The sequence below is a fragment of the Oncorhynchus nerka genome, linkage group LG23 (genome assembly GCF_034236695.1).
Source record: "Oncorhynchus nerka isolate Pitt River linkage group LG23, Oner_Uvic_2.0, whole genome shotgun sequence".
Taxonomy (NCBI): Eukaryota; Metazoa; Chordata; class Actinopteri; order Salmoniformes; family Salmonidae; genus Oncorhynchus; species Oncorhynchus nerka.
Window position 1 is genome coordinate 54,056,582 of NC_088418.1, and position 24,867 is coordinate 54,081,448.

A 24,867-nucleotide genomic window follows, 5' to 3' on the forward strand; every position below is an offset into this window, starting at 1 on the left:
TTTCCCCTGTACTGACTCTCTCTATCCTCTTCCTCTTCATATTTCCCCTGTACTGACTCTCTCTATCCTCTTCCTCTTCATATTTACCCTGTACTGACTCTCTCTATCCTCTTCCTCTTCATATTTACCCTGTACTGACTCTCTCTATCCTCTTCCTCTTCATATTTCCCCTGTACTGACTCTCTCTATCCTCTTCCTCTTCATATTTCCCCTGTACTGACTCTCTCTATCCTCTTCATATTTCCCCTGTACTGACTCTCTCTATCCTCTTCCTCTTCATATTTCCCCTGTACCGACCCTCTCTTTCCTCTGCCTCTTCATATTTACCCTGTACTGACTCTCTATCCTCTTCCTCTTCATATTTACCCTGTACTGACTCTCTCTATCCTCTTCCTCTTCATATTTCCCCTGTACTGACTCTCTCTATCCTCTTCCTCTTCATATTTCCCCTGTACCGACCCTCTCTTTCCTCTGCCTCTTCATATTTCCCCTGTACTGACTCTCTCTATCCTCTTCCTCTTCATATTTCCCCTGTACTGACTCTCTCTATCCTCTTCATATTTCCCTGTACCGACCCTCTCTATCCTCTTCCTCTTCATATTTCCCCTGTACCAACCCTCTCTTTCCTCTTTTCCCTTCATCATTCCCTGTACTGACTCTCTCTATCCTCTTCCTCTTCATATTTCCCCTGTAGCAACCCTCTCTTTCCTCTTTCCCCTTCATCATTCCCCTGTACTGACTCTCTCTATCCTCTTCATATTTCCCCTGTACCAACCCTCTCTTTCCTCTTTTCCCCTTCATCATTCCCCTGTACTGACTCTCTCTATCCTCTTCCTCTTCATATTTCCCCTGTACCGACCCTCTCTTTCCTCTGCCTCTTCATATTTCCCCTGTACCGACCCTCTCTTTCCTCTGCCTCTTCATCATTCCCCTGTACTGACTCTCTCTATCCTCTTCCTCTTCATAATTCCCCTGTACCGACCCTCTCTTTCCTCTGCCTCTTCATATTTCCCCTGTACTGACTCTCTCTATCCTCTTCCTCTTCATATTTCCCCTGTACCGACCCTCTCTTTCCTCTTCCTCTTCATATTTCCCCTGTACCGACCCTCTCTATCCTCTGCCTCTTCATCATTCCCCTGTACCGACTCTCTCTATCCTCTGCCTCTTCATATTTCCCCTGTACTGACTCTCTCTATCCTCTTCCTCTTCATATTTCCCCTGTACTGACTCTCTCTATCCTCTTCCTCTTCATATTTCCCCTGTACTGACTCTCTCTATCCTCTTCCTCTTCATATTTCCCCTGTACTGACCCTCTCTTTCCTCTGCCTCTTCATATTTCCCCTGTACTGACTCTCTCTATCCTCTTCCTCTTCATATTTCCCCTGTACTGACTCTCTCTATCCTCTTCATATTTCCCCTGTACCGACTCTCTCTATCCTCTTCCTCTTCATATTTCCCCTGTACTGACTCTCTCTATCCTCTTCCTCTTCATATTTCCCCTGTACTGACTCTCTCTATCCTCTTCCTCTTCATATTTCCCCTGTACTGACTCTCTCTATCCTCTTCATATTTCCCTGTACCGACTCTCTCTATCCTCTTCCTCTTCATATTTCCCTGTACTGACTCTCTCTATCCTCTTCCTCTTCATATTTCCCTGTACCGACCCTCTCTTTCCTCTGCCTCTTCATATTTACCCTGTACTGACTCTCTCTATCCTCTTCCTCTTCATATTTACCCTGTACTGACTCTCTCTATCCTCTTCCTCTTCATATTTCCCCTGTACTGACTCTCTCTATCCTCTTCCTCTTCATATTTCCCCTGTACCGACCCTCTCTTTCCTCTGCCTCTTCATATTTCCCCTGTACTGACTCTCTCTATCCTCTTCCTCTTCATATTTCCCCTGTACTGACTCTCTCTATCCTCTTCATATTTCCCCTGTACCGACCCTCTCTATCCTCTTCCTCTTCATATTTCCCCTGTACCAACCCTCTCTTTCCTCTTTTCCCCTTCATCATTCCCCTGTACTGACTCTCTCTATCCTCTTCCTCTTCATATTTCCCTGTAGCAACCCTCTCTTTCCTCTTTTCCCCTTCATCATTCCCCTGTACTGACTCTCTCTATCCTCTTCATATTTCCCCTGTACCAACCCTCTCTTTCCTCTTTTCCCCTTCATCATTCCCCTGTACTGACTCTCTCTATCCTCTTCCTCTTCATATTTCCCCTGTACTGACCCTCTCTTTCCTCTGCCTCTTCATATTTCCCCTGTACCGACCCTCTCTTTCCTCTGCCTCTTCATCATTCCCCTGTACTGACTCTCTCTATCCTCTTCCTCTTCATAATTCCCCTGTACCGACCCTCTCTTTCCTCTGCCTCTTCATATTTCCCCTGTACTGACTCTCTCTATCCTCTTCCTCTTCATATTTCCCCTGTACCGACCCTCTCTTTCCTCTTCCTCTTCATATTTCCCTGTACCGACCCTCTCTATCCTCTGCCTCTTCATCATTCCCCTGTACCGACTCTCTCTATCCTCTGCCTCTTCATATTTCCCCTGTACTGACTCTCTCTATCCTCTTCCTCTTCATATTTCCCCTGTACTGACTCTCTCTATCCTCTTCCTCTTCATATTTCCCCTGTACTGACTCTCTCTATCCTCTTCCTCTTCATATTTCCCCTGTACTGACCCTCTCTTTCCTCTGCCTCTTCATATTTCCCCTGTACTGACTCTCTCTATCCTCTTCCTCTTCATATTTCCCCTGTACTGACTCTCTCTATCCTCTTCATATTTCCCCTGTACCGACTCTCTCTATCCTCTTCCTCTTCATATTTCCCCTGTACTGACTCTCTCTATCCTCTTCCTCTTCATATTTCCCCTGTACTGACTCTCTCTATCCTCTTCCTCTTCATATTTCCCCTGTACTGACTCTCTCTATCCTCTTCATATTTCCCCTGTACCGACTCTCTCTATCCTCTTCCTCTTCATATTTCCCCTGTACTGACTCTCTCTATCCTCTTCCTCTTCATATTTCCCCTGTACCGACCCTCTCTATCCTCTTCCTCTTCATATTTCCCCTGTACCAACCCTCTCTTTCCTCTTTTCCCCTTCATCATTCCCCTGTACTGACTCTCTTTATCCTCTTCCTCTTCATATTTCCCCTGTACCAACCCTCTCTTTCCTCTTTTCCCCTTCATCATTCCCCTGTACTGACTCTCTCTATCCTCTTCCTCTTCATATTTCCCCTGTACTGACTCTCTCTATCCTCTTCATATTTCCCCTGTACTGACTCTCTCTATCCTCTTCCTCTTCATATTTCCCCTGTACCGACCCTCTCTTTCCTCTTCCTCTTCATATTTACCCTGTACTGACTCTCTCTATCCTCTTCCTCTTCATATTTCCCCTGTACTGACTCTCTCTATCCTCTTCCTCTTCATATTTCCCCTGTACCAACCCTCTCTTTCCTCTTTTCCCCTTCATCATTCCCCTGTACTGACTCTCTCTATCCTCTTCATATTTCCCCTGTACCAACCCTCTCTTTCCTCTTTTCCCCTTCATCATTCCCCTGTACTGACTCTCTCTATCCTCTTCCTCTTCATATTTCCCCTGTACTGACTCTCTCTATCCTCTTCATATTTACCCTGTACTGACTCTCTCTATCCTCTTCCTCTTCATATTTCCCCTGTACTGACTCTCTCTATCCTCTTCCTCTTCATATTTCGCCTGTACTGACTCTCTCTATCCTCTTCATATTTCCCCTGTACTGACTCTCTCTATCCTCTTCCTCTTCATATTTCCCCTGTACTGACTCTCTCTATCCTCTTCATATTTCCCCTGTACTGACGCTCTCTATCCTCTTCCTCTTCATATTTACCCTGTACTGACTCTCTCTATCCTCTTCCTCTTCATATTTCCCCTGTACCGACCCTCTCTTTCCTCTGCCTCTTCATATTTACCCTGTACTTACTCTCTCTATCCTCTTCCTCTTCATATTTACCCTGTACTGACTCTCTCTATCCTCTTCCTCTTCATATTTCCCCTGTACTGACTCTCTCTATCCTCTTCCTCTTCATATTTCCCCTGTACCGACCCTCTCTTTCCTCTGCCTCTTCATATTTCCCCTGTACTGACTCTCTCTATCCTCTTCCTCTTCATATTTCCCCTGTACTGACTCTCTCTATCCTCTTCATATTTCCCCTGTACCGACCCTCTCTATCCTCTTCCTCTTCATATTTCCCCTGTACTGACTCTCTCTATCCTCTTCATATTTCCCCTGTACTGACGCTCTCTATCCTCTTCCTCTTCATATTTACCCTGTACTGACTCTCTCTATCCTCTTCCTCTTCATATTTCCCCTGTACCGACCCTCTCTTTCCTCTGCCTCTTCATATTTACCCTGTACTTACTCTCTCTATCCTCTTCCTCTTCATATTTACCCTGTACTGACTCTCTCTATCCTCTTCCTCTTCATATTTCCCCTGTACTGACTCTCTCTATCCTCTTCCTCTTCATATTTCCCCTGTACCGACCCTCTCTTTCCTCTGCCTCTTCATATTTCCCCTGTACTGACTCTCTCTATCCTCTTCCTCTTCATATTTCCCCTGTACTGACTCTCTCTATCCTCTTCATATTTCCCCTGTACCGACCCTCTCTATCCTCTTCCTCTTCATATTTCCCCTGTACCAACCCTCTCTTTCCTCTTTTCCCCTTCATCATTCCCCTGTACTGACTCTCTCTATCCTCTTCCTCTTCATATTTCCCCTGTAGCAACCCTCTCTTTCCTCTTTTCCCCTTCATCATTCCCCTGTACTGACTCTCTCTATCCTCTTCATATTTCCCCTGTACCAACCCTCTCTTTCCTCTTTTCCCCTTCATCATTCCCCTGTACTGACTCTCTCTATCCTCTTCATATTTCCCCTGTACCGACCCTCTCTTTCCTCTGCCTCTTCATATTTACCCTGTACCGACCCTCTCTTTCCTCTGCCTCTTCATCATTCCCCTGTACTGACTCTCTCTATCCTCTTCCTCTTCATAATTCCCCTGTACTGACCCTCTCTTTCCTCTGCCTCTTCATATTCCCCTGTACTGACTCTCTCTATCCTCTTCATATTTCCCCTGTACCAACCCTCTCTTTCCTCTTCCTCTTCATATTTCCCTGTACTGACCCTCTCTATCCTCTGCCTCTTCATCATTCCCCTGTACCGACACTCTCTATCCTCTTCCTCTTCATATTTCCCCTGTACTGACTCTCTCTATCCTCTTCCTCTTCATATTTCCCCTGTACTGACCCTCTCTTTCCTCTGCCTCTTCATATTTCCCCTGTACTGACTCTCTCTATCCTCTTCCTCTTCATATTTCCCCTGTCCTGACTCTCTCTATCCTCTTCATATTTCCCCTGTACCGACTCTCTCTATCCTCTTCCTCTTCATATTTCCCCTGTACTGACTCTCTCTATCCTCTTCCTCTTCATATTTCCCCTGTACCGACCCTCTCTATCCTCTTCCTCTTCATATTTCCCCTGTACCAACCCTCTCTTTCCTCTTTTCCCCTTCATCATTCCCCTGTACTGACTCTCTTTATCCTCTTCCTCTTCATATTTCCCCTGTACCAACCCTCTCTTTCCTCTTTTCCCCTTCATCATTCCCCTGTACTGACTCTCTCTATCCTCTTCCTCTTCATATTTAACCTGTACTGACTCTCTCTATCCTCTTCCTCTTCATATTTCCCCTGTACTGACTCTCTCTATCCTCTTCATATTTCCCCTGTACTGACTCTCTCTATCCTCTTCCTCTTCATATTTCCCCTGTACCGACCCTCTCTTTCCTCTGCCTCTTCATATTTACCCTGTACTGACTCTCTCTATCCTCTTCCTCTTCATATTTACCCTGTACTGACTCTCTCTATCCTCTTCCTCTTCATATTTCCCCTGTACTGACTCTCTCTATCCTCTTCCTCTTCATATTTCCCCTGTACCAACCCTCTCTTTCCTCTTTTCCCCTTCATCATTCCCCTGTACTGACTCTCTCTATCCTCTTCATATTTCCCCTGTACCAACCCTCTCTTTCCTCTTTTCCCCTTCATCATTCCCCTGTACTGACTCTCTCTATCCTCTTCCTCTTCATATTTCCCCTGTACCGACCCTCTCTTTCCTCTGCCTCTTCATATTTCCCCTGTACCGACCCTCTCTTTCCTCTGCCTCTTCATCATTCCCCTGTACTGACTCTCTCTATCCTCTTCCTCTTCATAATTCCCCTGTACCGACCCTCTCTTTCCTCTGCCTCTTCATATTTCCCCTGTACTGACTCTCTCTATCCTCTTCCTCTTCATATTTCCCCTGTACCGACCCTCTCTTTCCTCTTCCTCTTCATATTTCCCCTGTACCGACCCTCTCTATCCTCTGCCTCTTCATCATTCCCCTGTACCGACTCTCTCTATCCTCTTCCTCTTCATATTTCCCCTGTACCGACCCTCTCTATCCTCTTCCTCTTCATATTTCCCCTGTACTGACTCTCTCTATCCTCTTCCTCTTCATATTTCCCCTGTACTGACCCTCTCTTTCCTCTGCCTCTTCATATTTCCCCTGTACTGACTCTCTCTATCCTCTTCCTCTTCATATTTCCCCTGTACTGACTCTCTCTATCCTCTTCATATTTCCCCTGTACCGACTCTCTCTATCCTCTTCCTCTTCATATTTCCCCTGTACTGACTCTCTCTATCCTCTTCCTCTTCATATTTCCCCTGTACTGACTCTCTCTATCCTCTTCCTCTTCATATTTCCCCTGTACTGACTCTCTCTATCCTCTTCATATTTCCCCTGTACCCGACTCTCTCTATCCTCTTCATATTTCCCTGTACTGACTCTCTCTATCCTCTTCCTCTTCATATTTCCCCTGTACTGACTCTCTCTATCCTCTTCCTCTTCATATTTCCCCTGTACTGACTCTCTCTATCCTCTTCCTCTTCATATTTCCCCTGTACTGACTCTCTCTATCCTCTTCATATTTCCCTGTACCGACTCTCTCTATCCTCTTCCTCTTCATATTTCCCCTGTACTGACTCTCTCTATCCTCTTCCTCTTCATATTTCCCTGTACCGACCCTCTCTATCCTCTTCCTCTTCATATTTCCCCTGTACCAACCCTCTCTTTCCTCTTTCCCCTTCATCATTCCCTGTACTGACTCTCTTTATCCTCTTCCTCTTCATATTTCCCTGTACCAACCCTCTCTTTCCTCTTTTCCCTTCATCATTCCCCTGTACTGACTCTCTCTATCCTCTTCCTCTTCATATTTCCCCTGTACTGACTCTCTCTATCCTCTTCATATTTCCCTGTACTGACTCTCTCTATCCTCTTCCTCTTCATATTTCCCTGTACCTGACCCTCTCTTTCCTCTTCCTCTTCATATTTACCCTGTACTGACTCTCTCTATCCTCTTCCTCTTCATATTTCCCCTGTACTGACTCTCTCTATCCTCTTCCTCTTCATATTTCCCCTGTACCAACCCTCTCTTTCCTCTTTTCCCTTCATCATTCCCCTGTACTGACTCTCTCTATCCTCTTCATATTTCCCCTGTACCAACCCTCTCTTTCCTCTTTTCCCCTTCATCATTCCCCTGTACTGACTCTCTCTATCCTCTTCCTCTTCATATTTCCCCTGTACTGACTCTCTCTATCCTCTTCATATTTACCCTGTACTGACTCTCTCTATCCTCTTCCTCTTCATATTTCCCCTGTACTGACTCTCTCTATCCTCTTCCTCTTCATATTTCGCCTGTACTGACTCTCTCTATCCTCTTCATATTTCCCCTGTACTGACTCTCTATCCTCTTCCTCTTCATATTTCCCCCTCTCTATCCTCTTCATATTTCCCCTACTGACGCTCTCTATCCTCTTCCTCTTCATATTTACCCTGTACTGACTCTCTCTATCCTCTTCCTCTTCATATTTCCCCTGTACCGACCCTCTCTTTCCTCTGCCTCTTCATATTTACCCTGTACTTACTCTCTCTATCCTCTTCCTCTTCATATTTACCCTGTACTGACTCTCTCTATCCTCTTCATATTTCCCCTGTACCAACCCTCTCTTTCCTCTTTTCCCCTTCATCATTCCCCTGTACTGACTCTCTCTATCCTCTTCATATTTCCCCTGTACCGACCCTCTCTTTCCTCTGCCTCTTCATATTTACCCTGTACCGACCCTCTCTTTCCTCTGCCTCTTCATCATTCCCCTGTACTGACTCTCTCTATCCTCTTCCTCTTCATAATTCCCCTGTACCGACCCTCTCTTTCCTCTGCCTCTTCATATTTCCCCTGTACTGACTCTCTCTATCCTCTTCATATTTCCCCTGTACTGACCCTCTCTTTCCTCTTCCTCTTCATATTTCCCTGTACTGACCCTCTCTATCCTCTGCCTCTTCATCATTCCCCTGTACCGACACTCTCTATCTCTTCCTCTTCATATTTCCCCTGTACCGACCCTCTCTATCCTCTTCCTCTTCATATTTCCCCTGTACTGACTCTCTCTATCCTCTTCCTCTTCATATTTCCCCTGTACTGACTCTCTCTATCCTCTTCCTCTTCATATTTCCCTGTACTGACCCTCTCTTTCCTCTGCCTCTTCATATTTCCCCTGTACTGACTCTCTCTATCCTCTTCTCTTCATATTTCCCCTGTCCTGACTCTCTCTATCCTCTTCATATTTCCCCTGTACCGACTCTCTCTATCCTCTTCCTCTTCATATTTCCCCTGTACTGACTCTCTCTATCCTCTTCCTCTTCATATTTCCCCTGTACCGACCCTCTCTATCCTCTTCCTCTTCATATTTCCCCTGTACCAACCCTCTCTTTCCTCTTTTCCCCTTCATCATTCCCCTGTACTGACTCTCTTTATCCTCTTCCTCTTCATATTTCCCCTGTACCAACCCTCTCTTTCCTCTTTTCCCCTTCATCATTCCCCTGTACTGACTCTCTCTATCCTCTTCCTCTTCATATTTCCCCTGTACTGACTCTCTCTATCCTCTTCCTCTTCATATTTCCCCTGTACTGACTCTCTCTATCCTCTTCATATTTCCCCTGTACTGACTCTCTCTATCCTCTTCCTCTTCATATTTCCCCTGTACCGACCCTCTCTTTCCTCTTCCTCTTCATATTTACCCTGTACTGACTCTCTCTATCCTCTTCCTCTTCATATTTCCCCTGTACTGACTCTCTCTATCCTCTTCCTCTTCATATTTCCCTGTACTGACTCTCTCTATCCTCTTCCTCTTCATATTTCCCTGTACCAACCCTCTCTTTCCTCTTTTCCCCTTCATCATTCCCCTGTACTGACTCTCTCTATCCTCTTCATATTTCCCCTGTACCAACCCTCTCTTTCCTCTTTTTCCCCTTCATCATTCCCTGTACTGACTCTCTCTTTCCTCTGCCTCTTCATATTTCCCCTGTGCCGACCCTCTCTTTCCTCTGCCTCTTCATCATTCCCTGTACTGACTCTCTCTATCCTCTTCCTCTTCATAATTCCCCTGTACCGACCCTCTCTTTCCTCTGCCTCTTCATATTTCCCCTGTACTGACTCTCTCTATCCTCTTCCTCTTCATATTTCCCCTGTACTGACCCTCTCTTTCCTCTTCCTCTTCATATTTCCCTGTAACCGACCCTCTCTATCCTCTGCCTCTTCATCATTCCCTGTACTGACTCTCTCTATCCTCTTCCTCTTCATATTTCCCCTGTACCCGACCCTCTCTATCCTCTTCCTCTTCATATTTCCCCTGTACTGACTCTCTCTATCCTCTTCCTCTTCATATTTCCCCTGTACTGACTCTCTCTATCCTCTTCCTCTTCATATTTCCCCTGTACTGACCCTCTCTTTCCTCTGCCTCTTCATATTTCCCCTGTACTGACTCTCTCTATCCTCTTCCTCTTCATATTTCCCCTGTACTGACTCTCTCTATCCTCTTCATATTTCCCTGTACTGACTCTCTCTATCCTCTTCATATTTCCCTGTACTGACTCTCTCTATCCTCTTCCTCTTCATATTTCCCCTGTACTGACTCTCTCTATCCTCTTCCTCTTCATATTTCCCCTGTACTGACTCTCTCTATCCTCTTCATATTTCCCCTGTACCGACTCTCTCTATCCTCTTCATATTTCCCCTGTACCGACTCTCTCTATCCTCTTCCTCTTCATATTTCCCCTGTACTGACTCTCTCTATCCTCTTCCTCTTCATATTTCCCCTGTACTGACTCTCTCTATCCTCTTCCTCTTCATATTTCCCCTGTACTGACTCTCTCTATCCTCTTCATATTTCCCCTGTACCGACTCTCTCTATCCTCTTCCTCTTCATATTTCCCCTGTACTGACTCTCTCTATCCTCTTCCTCTTCATATTTCCCCCTGTACTGACCCTCTCTATCCTCTTCCTCTTCATATTTCCCCTGTACCAACCCTCTCTTTCCTCTTTTCCCTTCATCATTCCCTGTACTGACTCTCTTTATCCTCTTCCTCTTCATATTTCCCCTGTACCAACCCTCTCTTTCCTCTTTTCCCCTTCATCATTCCCTGTACTGACTCTCTCTATCCTCTTCCTCTTCATATTTCCCTGTACTGACTCTCTCTATCCTCTTCATATTTCCCCTGTACTGACTCTCTCTATCCTCTTCCTCTTCATATTTCCCTGTAATTGACCCTCTCTTTCCTCTTCCTCTTCATATTTACCCTGTACTGACTCTCTCTATCCTCTTCCTCTTCATATTTCCCTGTACTGACTCTCTCTATCCTCTTCCTCTTCATATTTCCCTGTACCAACCCGCTCTTTCCTCTTTTCCCCTTCATCATTCCCCTGTACTGACTCTCTCTATCCTCTTCATATTTCCCTGTACCAACCCTCTCTTTCCTCTTTTCCCCTTCATCATTCCCCTGTACTGACTCTCTCTATCCTCTTCCTCTTCATATTTCCCCTGTACTGACTCTCTCTATCCTCTTCATATTTACCCTGTACTGACTCTCTCTATCCTCTTCCTCTTCATATTTCCCCTGTACTGACTCTCTCTATCCTCTTCCTCTTCATATTTCGCCTGTACTGACTCTCTCTATCCTCTTCATATTTCCCCTGTACTGACTCTCTCTATCCTCTTCCTCTTCATATTTCCCCTGTACTGACTCTCTCTATCCTCTTCATATTTCCCCTGTACTGACGCTCTCTATCCTCTTCCTCTTCATATTTACCCTGTACTGACTCTCTCTATCCTCTTCCTCTTCATATTTCCCCTGTACCGACCCTCTCTTTCCTCTGCCTCTTCATATTTACCCTGTACTTACTCTCTCTATCCTCTTCCTCTTCATATTTACCCTGTACTGACTCTCTCTATCCTCTTCCTCTTCATATTTCCCCTGTACTGACTCTCTCTATCCTCTTCCTCTTCATATTTCCCCTGTACCGACCCTCTCTTTCCTCTGCCTCTTCATATTTCCCTGTACTGACTCTCTCTATCCTCTTCCTCTTCATATTTCCCCTGTACTGACTCTCTCTATCCTCTTCATATTTCCCTGTACTGACCCTCTCTATCCTCTTCCTCTTCATATTTCCCTGTACCAACCCTCTCTTTCCTCTTTTCCCCTTCATCATTCCCTGTACTGACTCTCTATCCTCTTCCTCTTCATATTTCCCCTGTAGCAACCCTCTCTTTCCTCTTTTCCCCTTCATCATTCCCTGTACTGACTCTCTCTATCCTCTTCATATTTCCCCTGTACCAACCTCTCTTTCCTCTTTTCCCCTTCATCATTCCCCTGTACTGACTCTCTCTATCCTCTTCCTCTTCATATTTCCCCTGTACCGACCCTCTCTTTCCTCTGCCTCTTCATATTTCCCCTGTACTGACCCTCTCTTTCCTCTGCCTCTTCATCATTCCCCTGTACTGACTCTCTCTATCCTCTTCCTTCATATTTCCCTGTACTGACCCTCTCTTTCCTCTGCCTCTTCATATTTCCCCTGTACTGACTCTCTCTATCCTCTTCCTCTTCATATTTCCCCTGTACTGACCCTCTCTTTCCTCTTCCTCTTCATATTTCCCCTGTACTGACTCTCTCTATCCTCTGCCTCTTCATCATTCCCCTGTACTGACTCTCTCTATCCTCTTCCTCTTCATATTTCCCCTGTACCGACCCTCTCTATCCTCTTCCTCTTCATATTTCCCTGTACTGACTCTCTCTATCCTCTTCCTCTTCATATTTCCCCTGTACTGACTCTCTCTATCCTCTTCCTCTTCATATTTCCCCTGTACTGACCCTCTCTTTCCTCTGCCTCTTCATATTTCCCCTGTACTGACTCTCTCTATCCTCTTCCTCTTCATATTTCCCTGTACTGACTCTCTCTATCCTCTTCATATTTCCCTGTAATGACTCTCTCTATCCTCTTCCTCTTCATATTTCCCTGTACTGACTCTCTCTATCCTCTTCCTCTTCATATTTCCCCTGTACTGACTCTCTCTATCCTCTTCCTCTTCATATTTCCCCTGTACTGACTCTCTCTATCCTCTTCATATTTCCCTGTACTGACTCTCTCTATCCTCTTCATATTTCCCCTGTACTGACTCTCTCTATCCTCTTCCTCTTCATATTTCCCCTGTACTGACTCTCTCTATCCTCTTCCTCTTCATATTTCCCCTGTACTGACTCTCTCTATCCTCTTCCTCTTCATATTTCCCTGTACTGACTCTCTCTATCCTCTTCATATTTCCCCTGTACTGACTCTCTCTATCCTCTTCCTCTTCATATTTCCCCTGTACTGACTCTCTCTATCCTCTTCCTCTTCATATTTCCCCTGTACTGACCCTCTCTATCCTCTTCCTCTTCATATTTCCCTGTACCAACCTCTCTCTTTCCTCTTTTCCCCTTCATCATTCCCTGTACTGACTCTCTTTATCCTCTTCCTCTTCATATTTTCCCTGTACCAACCCTCTCTTTCCTCTTTTCCCCTTCATCATTCCCCTGTACTGACTCTCTCTATCCTCTTCCTCTTCATATTTCCCCCTGACTCTCTCTATCCTCTTCATATTTCCCCTGTACTGACTCTCTCTATCCTCTTCCTCTTCATATTTCCCTGTGCCGACCCTCTCTTTCCTCTTCCTCTTCATATTTACCCTGTACTGACTCTCTCTATCCTCTTCCTCTTCATATTTCCCTGTACTGACTCTCTCTATCCTCTTCCTCTTCATATTTCCCCTGTACAACCCTCTCTTTCCTCTTTTCCCCTTCATCATTCCCTGTACTGACTCTCTCTATCCTCTCTTCATATTTCCCTGTACCAACCCTCTCTTTCCTCTTTTCCCCTTCATCATTCCCCTGTACTGACTCTCTCTATCCTCTTCCTCTTCATATTTCCCTGTACTGACTCTCTCTATCCTCTTCATATTTACCCTGTACTGACTCTCTCTATCCTCTTCCTCTTCATATTTCCCCTGTACTGACTCTCTCTATCCTCTTCCTCTTCATATTTCCCCTGTACTGACTCTCTCTATCCTCTTCCTCTTCATATTTCCCCTGTACTGACTCTCTCTATCCTCTTCCTCTTCATATTTCCCCTGTACTGACTCTCTCTATCCTCTTCATATTTCCCTGTACTGACGCTCTCTATCCTCTTCCTCTTCATATTTCCCTGTACTGACTCTCTCTATCCTCTTCCTCTTCATATTTCCCCTGTACCGACCCTCTCTTTCCTCTGCCTCTTCATATTTACCCTGTACTTACTCTCTCTATCCTCTTCCTCTTCATATTTACCCTGTACTGACTCTCTCTATCCTCTTCCTCTTCATATTTCCCCTGTACTGACTCTCTCTATCCTCTTCCTCTTCATATTTCCCCTGTACCGACCCTCTCTTTCCTCTGCCTCTTCATATTTCCCCTGTACTGACTCTCTCTATCCTCTTCATATTTCCCCTGTACTGACTCTCTCTATCCTCTTCATATTTCCCCTGTACCGACCCTCTCTATCCTCTTCCTCTTCATATTTCCCCTGTACCAACCCTCTCTTTCCTCTTTTCCCCTTCATCATTCCCCTGTACTGACTCTCTCTATCCTCTTCCTCTTCATATTTCCCCTGTAGCAACCCTCTCTTTCCTCTTTTCCCCTTCATCATTCCCCTGTACTGACTCTCTCTATCCTCTTCATATTTCCCCTGTACCAACCCTCTCTTTCCTCTTTTCCCCTTCATCATTCCCCTGTACTGACTCTCTCTATCCTCTTCATATTTCCCCTGTACCGACCCTCTCTTTCCTCTGCCTCTTCATATTTACCCTGTACCGACCCTCTCTTTCCTCTGCCTCTTCATCATTCCCCTGTACTGACTCTCTCTATCCTCTTCCTCTTCATAATTCCCCTGTACCGACCCTCTCTTTCCTCTGCCTCTTCATATTTCCCCTGTACTGACTCTCTCTATCCTCTTCATATTTCCCCTGTACCGACCCTCTCTTTCCTCTTCCTCTTCATATTTCCCCTGTACCGACCCTCTCTATCCTCTGCCTCTTCATCATTCCCCTGTACCGACACTCTCTATCCTCTTCCTCTTCATATTTCCCCTGTACCGACCCTCTCTATCCTCTTCCTCTTCATATTTCCCCTGTACTGACTCTCTCTATCCTCTTCCTCTTCATATTTCCCCTGTACTGACTCTCTCTATCCTCTTCCTCTTCATATTTCCCCTGTACTGACCCTCTCTTTCCTCTGCCTCTTCATATTTCCCCTGTACTGACTCTCTCTATCCTCTTCCTCTTCATATTTCCCCTGTCCTGACTCTCTCTATCCTCTTCATATTTCCCCTGTACTGACTCTCTCTATCCTCTTCCTCTTCATATTTCCCCTGTACTGACTCTCTCTATCCTCTTCCTCTTCATATTTCCCTGTACTGACTCTCTCTATCCTCTTCCTCTTCATATTTCCCTGTACTGACTCTGTCTATCCTCTTCATATTTCCCCTGTACCGACTCTCTCTATCCTCTTCCTCTTCATATTTCCCCTGTACTGACTCTCTCTATCCTCTTCCTCTTCATATTTCCCTGTACTGACTCTCTCTATCCTCTTCCTCTTCATATTTCCCCTGTACTGACCCTCTCTTTCCTCTGCCTCTTCATATTTCCCCTGTACTGACTCTCTCTATCCTCTTCCTCTTCATATTTCCCCTGTACTGACTCTCTCTATCCTCTTCATATTTCCCCTGTACTGACTCTCTCTATCCTCTTCCTCTTCATATTTCCCCTGTACTGACTCTCTCTATCCTCTTCCTCTTCATATTTCCCCTGTACTGACTCTCTCTATCCTCTTCCTCTTCATATTTCCCCTGTACTGACTCTCTCTATCCTCTTCATATTTCCCCTGTACCGACTCTCTCTATCCTCTTCCTCTTCATATTTCCCCTGTACTGACTCTCTCTATCCTCTTCCTCTTCATATTTCCCCTGTACCGACCCTCTCTATCCTCTTCCTCTTCATATTTCCCCTGTACCAACCCTCTCTTTCCTCTTTTCCCCTTCATCATTCCCCTGTACTGACTCTCTTTATCCTCTTCCTCTTCATATTTCCCCTTTACCAACCCTCTCTTTCCTCTTTTCCCCTTCATCATTCCCCTGTACTGACTCTCTCTATCCTCTTCCTCTTCATATTTAACCTGTACTGACTCTCTCTATCCTCTTCCTCTTCATATTTCCCTGTACTGACTCTCTATCCTCTTCATATTTCCCTGTACTGACTCTCTCTATCCTCTTCCTCTTCATATTTCCCTGTACCGACCCTCTCTTTCCTCTGCCTCTTCATATTTACCCTGTACTGACTCTCTATCCTCTTCCTCTTCATATTTACCCTGTACTGACTCTCTCTATCCTCTTCCTCTTCATATTTCCCCTGTACTGACTCTCTCTATCCTCTTCCTCTTCATATTTCCCCTGTACTGACTCTCTCTATCCTCTTCCTCTTCATATTTCCCCTGTACTGACTCTCTCTATCCTCTTCCTCTTCATATTTACCCTGTACTGACTCTCTCTATCCTCTTCCTCTTCATATTTCCCCTGTACTGACTCTCTCTATCCTCTTCCTCTTCATATTTCCCCTGTACTGACTCTCTCTATCCTCTTCATATTTCCCCTGTACTGACTCTCTCTATCCTCTTCCTCTTCATATTTCCCCTGTACCGACCCTCTCTTTCCTCTGCCTCTTCATATTTACCCTGTACTGACTCTCTCTATCCTCTTCCTCTTCATATTTACCCTGTACTGACTCTCTCTATCCTCTTCCTCTTCATATTTCCCCTGTACTGACTCTCTCTATCCTCTTCCTCTTCATATTTCCCCTGTACCGACCCTCTCTTTCCTCTGCCTCTTCATATTTCCCCTGTACTGACTCTCTCTATCCGCTTCATATGTCCCCTGTACTGACTCTCTCTATTCTCTTCCTCTTCATATTTCCCCTGTACTGACTCTCGCTATCCTCTTCATATTTCCCCTGTACTGACTCTCTCTATCCTCTTCCTCTTCATATTTCCCCTGTACTGACTCTCTCTATCCTCTTCATATTTCCCCTGTACCGACCCTCTCTTTCCTCTGCCTCTTCATATTTCCCCTGTACTGACTCTCTCTATCCTCTTCCTCTTCATATTTCCCCTGTACTGACTCTCTCTATCCTCTTCATATTTCCCCTGTACCAACCCTCTCTTTCCTCTTTTCCCCTTCATCATTCCCCTGTACTGACTCTCTCTATCCTCTTCCTCTTCATATTTCCCCTGTACCGACCCTCTCTTTCCTCTGCCTCTTCATATTTACCCTGTACTGACTCTCTCTATCCTCTTCCTCTTCATATTTACCCTGTACTGACTCTCTCTATCCTCTTCCTCTTCATATTTCCCCTGTACTGACTCTCTCTATCCTCTTCCTCTTCATATTTACCCTGTACTGACTCTCTCTATCCTCTTCCTCTTCATATTTACCCTGTACTGACTCTCTATCCTCTTCCTCTTCATATTTCCCCTGTACTGACTCTCTCTATCCTCTTCCTCTTCATATTTCCCTGTACTGACTCTCTCCTATCCTCTTCATATTTCCCCTGTACTGACTCTCTCTATCCTCTTCCTCTTCATATTTCCCTGTACTGACCCTCTCTTTCCTCTGCCTCTTCATATTTACCCTGTACTGACTCTCTCTATCCTCTTCCTCTTCATATTTACCCTGTACTGACTCTCTCTATCCTCTTCCTCTTCATATTTCCCCTGTACTGACTCTCTCTATCCTCTTCCTCTTCATATTTCCCCTGTACCGACCCTCTCTTTCCTCTGCCTCTTCATATTTCCCCTGTACCGACCCTCTCTTTCCTCTGCCTCTTCATCATTCCCCTGTACTGACTCTCTCTATCCTCTTCCTCTTCATAATTCCCCTGTACCGACCCTCTCTTTCCTCTGCCTCTTCATATTTCCCCTGTACTGACTCTCTCTATCCTCTTCATATTTCCCCTGTACCGACCCTCTCTTTCCTCTTCCTCTTCATATTTCCCCTGTACCGACCCTCTCTATCCTCTGCCTCTTCATCATTCCCCTGTACCGACTCTCTCTATCCTCTTCCTCTTCATATTTCCCCTGTACCGACCCTCTCTATCCTCTTCCTCTTCATATTTCCCCTGTACTGACTCTCTCTATCCTCTTCCTCTTCATATTTCCCCTGTACTGACTCTCTCTATCCTCTTCCTCTTCATATTTCCCCTGTACTGACTCTCTCTATCCTCTTCATATTTCCCCTGTACCGACTCTCTCTATCCTCTTCCTCTTCATATTTCCCCTGTACTGACTCTCTCTATCCTCTTCCTCTTCATATTTCCCCTGTACTGACTCTCTCTATCCTCTTCCTCTTCATATTTCCCCTGTACTGACTCTCTCTATCCTCTTCATATTTCCCCTGTACCGACTCTCTCTATCCTCTTCCTCTTCATATTTCCCCTGTACTGACTCTCTCTATCCTCTTCCTCTTCATATTTCCCCTGTACCGACCCTCTCTATCCTCTTCCTCTTCATATTTCCCCTGTACCAACCCTCTCTTTCCTCTTTTACCCTTCATCATTCCCCTGTACTGACTCTCTCTATCCTCTTCCTCTTCATATTTCCCCTGTACCAACCCTCTCTTTCCTCTTTTCCCCTTCATCATTCCCCTGTACTGACTCTCTCTATCCTCTTCCTCTTCATATTTCCCCTGTACCAACCCTCTCTTTCCTCTTTTCCCCTTTATCATTCCCCTGTACTGACTCTCTCTATCCTCTTCCTCTTCATATTTCCCCTGTACTGACCCTCTCTTTCCTCTGCCTCTTCATATTTCCCCTGTACTGACTCTCTCTATCCTCTTCCTCTTCATATTTCCCCTGTACCGACCCTCTCTTTCCTCTGCCTCTTCATATTTCCCCTGTACTGACTCTATCCTCTTCCTCTTCATATTTCCCCTTTACCGACCCTCTCTTTCCTCTGCCTCTTCATATTTCCCCTGTACCGACCCTCTCTTTCCTCTGCCTCTTCATCATTCCCCTGTACCGACTCTCTCTATCCTCTTCCTCTTCATATTTCCCCTGTACCGACCCTCTCTATCCTCTTCCTCTTCATCATTCCCCTGTACTGACTCTCTCTATCCTCTTCCTCTTCATATTTCCCCTGTACTGACCCTCTCTATCCTCTTCCTCTTCATATTTCCCCTGTACCGACCCTCTCTTTCCTCTGCCTCTTCATATTACCCCTTTACTGACCCTCTCATTCCTCTTCATATTTCCCCTGTACTGACTCTCTCTTTCCTCTCCATATTTCCCCTGTACTGACCCTCTCATTCCTCTTCATATATCCCCTGTACTGACCCCTGTTCTTCCTCTTTCCCCCACCAGTAAACAGTGAGCGCTGAGAGCCAGCTGGGTCAGAGATGCCACCCCCTGCCGCAGGCCCCCCAGCAGTGACCCCTCCGGACGGGGGCTGGGGCTGGGCCGTGGTCCTGGGATCCTTCATCTCCATCGGCTTCTCCTACGCCTTCCCCAAGGCCATCACCGTCTACTTCAAGGACATCCAGAAGATCTTTGATTGCTCCTACAGCCAGATAGCATGGATCTCCTCCATCATGCTGGCCGTCATGTACGCAGGCGGTAAGACCAATACATTAAGTTGGTGTCCAGGTAGTCTCTTGTTGAAGTCGTCTGTCTGATTTGTTTACGGTTGGGTTTCTGTATATGTAGTGCCCTGAGTTTATATTAATCATGTGACCTGTCCAGGGGAAACTCATGCCCTAAGTATGGGGCAAGGTACCTGTACTGATCTGATTGTGTGTCTCCTATGAGAACCTATGACCATCTTTAAATTGACATTCAAGAGGAAAACATGGTTTCTGTGACTAGTCATCAGCATATTGTAGTAGTCATGCATCACATTGTCTCCTTCTCAGCATGACTTTACCCCTCACTAGGTTACCCGGTAGGCACCTTGCTTGGCAGTGCCACGCTGGCCATCTGTTAGCTGATGCCATCCTATTTCCTCATTTCTAATTGTTGCTGTCAACAGGATTTGTTGTATCCTAGGCCGTTGTTGTGATGACGGTGACAGTGATGGCCAATTGGCCATAGAGAGCCAAGGACATCCAATACCATCCTCTATATGTGACAAGCCTGTAGAAGGCACTTGTCCCTCGTTAAAATCTTTAGTGTAATTCATTCATATTGATCTCTGAGCAAAAGGGGAGAACAGAGCTTCATCAGCTATTCATTAAACACCTGCTCTCTTGTCCTATGTGTTTGCACCAGCTGTAGGCCGATAAAGCAATTGTCCTTTTAGTGTTTAATGCATTCTTCATCTCTACAAGCAACGGACAGCCCAGTGCGGTATATGCTGTTCTCTGGAATAACATAGCGGAAAAACAATCACGCATCACCAAATATTTACCCCAATCAGAGAGCTGCTTATTGAGGGTGTTTGTCCTCTTGGAACAGGAAGGAGACTTGTGGCTATTTTACAATGCACCTGTTGTTTTCACATCGCCTGCTGTCTGTGCTGTTGACGCAACTGCCACCTCCACCACGAGTTCAGAGGTCAGACACATACTGAATTCTCCAGGGCAGTCATCAGGCAGACTCTCTAACTGATAAGATAGCAGTGCCACTTATGATGCTGATTGGATGTCAATCACAGAGCAAACAAACTGGAAATGCTTGTCATATCCTCAAACATCAGGATAAGCCAATGTGTGGCTCTTGCTGATTTCAAACAACAGCAGCCAACCTATTTTTTATGATGTATGGCCACACACACATATTAGATAAGACCACAAATGCACAACAACTGTAAGTGAAGGCAACTATTTCATATCTTCCTCGATGTTGTGTGTCTCCATAACCCTGGGTGTAACACAGACACTGAGATGAATGATTAGTAATGATGTTGATGGGTGCAGAAAAGAGCCCAAATGGAATTATTGTGAAACATTGCACTCTATTACATCAGCTATATGGACGCCTAATGCAGATCTCCCGTCCCTCCTCCCTTCTAGCCTGGCTGAGTGTCGCTCTGCAGTGACGTGCTAAAATGGAGGCTGTGTGTGTGTCAGTATTGGATCAATGTCACTAATCCACACAGAGAGAGGGACAGTTGACCTTGGCTAGGCTAGGCAGCATGGCTACGTACAGTACCATCCTCTGTTGACGGTCAGCGCAGCAGAGCTCTCTCACTGCCAAGCAGATTAACTGAACTGTCCAGAAATACGGCTAGCTAAGCTGTGTTATTAGTCGATCAACCACTTATAGAATTCATGTTTGCGTCCTTGCATAACTGCTCTGGAAAACAACTCTATGTTTCATATATCAGCGCTTTATTCCGTAATGAGAGTGACATTAATGTGTATGATGGATTGCAAACATCAGTTACCTGCATAGTCAGCTGTCTTGACGGTTTATCAACCTTTTCCTTTCCAACCTCACAAATCAGGGAGTGGTCGGCAAATGTGTTAAACAAACTTCCATCTTTCTGCTGTCAAACTAGCTTTTAGGTCCTGTGAAATAAATCAGAGCTGGAAGGGTAAATGACAGGTGTACCCATCCTCTTGTAGGTATTCGTTTCCATGATTGAGCCCATATTTTGCCTGAGGTCTGGACACAAGCAACCTTAAGTTATGGTATCTGATCATGCTTCATTAAAATGTTTTATAATTGAGCCCAATCATATTGGTAGGGTCTGAGATACAGTATGTTCAAATATAGCGTGTTCTATGTCAATAGTAGTCTAATTTATTGTCCTTATAGTTACTGTCAAAACAAACTCCTAATGTCCTTTTGGTAACCTGGAAAGTGTGTCCAGCTATTGCAGCAATTAAACTTCACTTATGAATTCCTTTTTAAAAGGAGCTAATATGAAACCTCAAGGGCTCCCTCCACTTGGCCTATCCAGGTTTCACCACCAGACTCAGGAGAATACTGACAAGTGCTCTGTATGCAAACGAGGAGGGCTCCTGTCCTCAAGGTCGGAAAAAGATTCACGCAGAGCAAATGAAGTCAGGCGACTTCTTCCCCAACCTGTTTTTAAATAGCACCAGTCCCCGAGTCCGACACAGATACGGCACATCTTCTGCTCGCTAATGGGGGCATTATTCAAAAAAGGGGGGAAAAACCTTTCATTACTCTTATCGTTTCTTATTCAATTTACTCGTCCTTTTGTTTAACGTCTGTCATGGAAGGGGACATTGTGACATGCCATAGAAGCAGAGTCATTCCTCACCCTATCAGGTAATGGAGGCCAGAGGTTCAAACATAACAGGACTTTAGAAATACAAAGGACAAAGTTTCCCTCAACAACAACTTTTAGAAATTTGACAAGGACACAATTTAAAAGGAATTGTTTGGACCAGTCAGTTTGATGTACTATCAATGACCATAGAGAGGGTTGAATGACAGGTTGACCCACTAAAACCAACATCTGCTAAGATTCCCTTGCTGCCAGTTGTCTTGTGTTGTATGGCCCTAAGAAGAAGTTGTGTGGCAAGCCCTTATTGAAGGTAACAAGGAATTGGAAAGCTGATTGTGGCATAGTAGCGTGATGCTGGTCGGCCCCACTCAATTCAACTGCGTGTGTACTACCAATATCAAGTGCTTACTGTTACTCATGGAAAACTGAATGAAAAAGAAACGTCGCTCAGGGACAAATGGGCCATGGAGCCAAGGTCTTCTGATCACTTCAAGGTGTGTGTGTGTCATCGTTCCTGATTCCCCCCCATCCCTCTCTTTACATACGAAAACATTACATTGCAGTGCACTTTCAGAAAATACATCTGGTAATGCTTTAATGCAGTGTAACCAGACCAATTCAGAGGAGTCCATTTACGTTAACCAGTGTTCTCTCACTGTTACATCTGAAACCTATCTATGCCCATACAGTGTGTATTCATACAGTCAGTGTCTATTATCCACTTCATAAGATAATTGGTTGCCACATTGGGTCTCTGTTTTGCATTAGCATGGCAGCTGTGCCTTGAAAGCTTATGAAATAGAGAGAACCATTGTGTGTCCAACCAGAGCTCAGGTCATTGTCTTCACTCAGCGTGTCGATGATGCTTGACGGGCCTGATCGATTCTGACTCATTCTGTTTGACTAACGCTCTATTAGTTTGGCCCTCAGCTCTCAGTGCAACCTGTCCAAGGCTGACAGGCACCCATTGGTTAATTGTCTAGGTGCTGAGTTATGTCCAAGACGTCACCTGCACTCTGTGTCATTGCTCTTGTTGGTCCAACAGTACATGTATTGCTTGTCGTGATGGGATCTCTGATACATACGTAGCTATGCTGGAAAAGAACAGATGTTTTGTCAACGTGCTCTGTACTTATTGGCAATAAGGCCATTTTTTCCGTTTGACTACTAAGATAATGCTGTGTTATACCCATGCCTGTTTGTTACTGATCTCTCAATGCAGCCCTCGCCCCCTTAAGAATGCATGCAGAACACACAACACGGTGTTGTACATTGTTTACCAGTATCAACAAGGTCTTGTTACAGTACTTCTATTTCCAGAGCTGGGAAGTGTCACGCTGTCTTTCAACGCTAACAAGCTTAAATCGTTAAGTAATCACTACATGATTACCCGAGTCTATAGCAGGCTGAATGTATGGGTTGGATGAAAGACCATGTTTTTAGTGTCTCATTTGTTTCTCTTCCAGGTCCCATAAGCAGTGTACTGGTAAACACATATGGCTGCAGACCTGTCATGATCATGGGGGGAGTACTGTCTTCTATCGGGTTGATATCCGCTTCCTTCTGCAACAGCGTGGTGGAGCTTTATGTTTGCATCGGTCTTATAGGAGGTAATTCCGATTGAAATCCATTTTCAACTCATTCGGAGTTATTTGATTATAGTCCTTAAGCTCTATAAGTGACTGGATGAAAATAGGCCTACAACTGATTTGGAGTTTCCCATTCTGTCTTTCACAAAGGTCATAGTAAAAGACTATAGATACATTACAAGAGTACAGTTAAGCTTGATTTGTCCAATCATTTAATGACCACAGTCTGGCTACTTGAAGAAAATGTATATTATTCCGAATGTGTTCTTATCAGATAATTATCTTGTTAGAAATGTATGATCTTTTGAACTCTAAATCATATTATTCCTCTTTCCTCACAAAGGCCTGGGCCTAGCCTTTAACCTTCAGCCAGCCCTGACTATGATTGGCAAGTACTTCTATAAGAAGCGTCCCATCGCTAACGGAATAGCCATGGCCGGTAGCCCAGTGTTCCTGAGCAGCCTAGCCCCTTTCAACCAGTACCTGTTCAACTCCTTCGGCTGGAGGGGCAGCTTCCTCATCCTGGGGGGCATACTGCTCAATTGCTGTGTGGCTGGTGCCCTGATGAGGCCCCTGGGGCCACCGCTGGGCAAAATCAAGAAGGATGAGGAGTTGGTCGTTGCCAAAACCGCCACCAAGAAGAAGGAGACGACCACTTGTTTGGGGACTGTCAACAAGTTCATTGACCTGTCGCTTTTCAAGCACCGCGGTTTCCTCATCTATCTGTCGGGCAACGTCATCATGTTCTTGGGCTTTTTCTCGCCAATCGTCTTCCTGACGGCCTATGCCAAGGACATAGGCGTGGACGAGTACTCGGCCGCCTTCCTGCTCTCCATCCTGGCCTTCGTGGACATGTTTGCTCGGCCCTCCATGGGGCTCCTGGCCAACTCCAAGTGGATCCGGCCCAGAATCCAGTACTTCTTCAGCTTCGCCGTGCTCTACAACGGGGTGTGCCACATCCTCTGCCCCCTGGTGGAGAGCTACACAGGCCTGGTGGTGTATGCCGTGTTTTTTGGCTTTGCGTTCGGCATGGTCAGCTCGGTGCTGTTTGAGACCCTGATGGACCTGGTGGGGGCTCAGAGGTTCTCCAGCGCCGTGGGGCTCACCACCATTGTGGAGTGCTGCCCTGTCCTCATTGGTCCACCCCTGGCAGGTATGTCACTGATCTCTCAACTCATTACTACTTCATTCAGTTGTGAGACATTGTTTACTTTTTAAGCAGTTGATATGCCAAAGGAATAAATTAAAGTCACCCAATTATTGTTTTATGGAGGGCTATTGCTTAGTAATCATTCACTTGGTTTGATCTTGATTATAGTTTGCTGATTTATAGTGGAAAAGCCATATTACGTTTTGGCATTCTTATAATATGTGCTTATTTGTCTAATTACAATAACAACAAATGGAAAGTTAATTCTGTGATTATCGGTCCTTTACAAAATGCTTCATTTATTTGACATAATGTCCTCATTAAAGATCAGTAGACATGAAGAAACTGATAAAGGCATATTTGGAAATGCAGAACATAACAATATGACAGACCTTCATCACTCAATAAAACATTAAAAAACATT

General features: G+C 45.2%; 1 protein-coding gene across 2 annotated transcripts in view; it reads left to right on the forward strand.

Annotated features, from left to right (window-relative positions):
• The window catches only part of LOC115119113 (monocarboxylate transporter 2-like), a 55,873-nt gene that overhangs the window by 25,276 nt on the left and 5,730 nt on the right, over positions 1-24,867 (forward strand). For both annotated transcript variants that reach the window (XR_010460742.1, XM_029647856.2), the window contains exons 2-4: positions 18,872-19,123; positions 23,171-23,314; positions 23,637-24,446. Coding sequence is in view for 1 of the 2 variants with exons in the window: in XM_029647856.2 (XP_029503716.1) it covers positions 18,907-19,123; positions 23,171-23,314; positions 23,637-24,446 (1,171 nt within the window). In the remaining variant the exon portion in view is untranslated. The remainder of the gene's footprint in view (positions 1-18,871; positions 19,124-23,170; positions 23,315-23,636; positions 24,447-24,867) is intronic.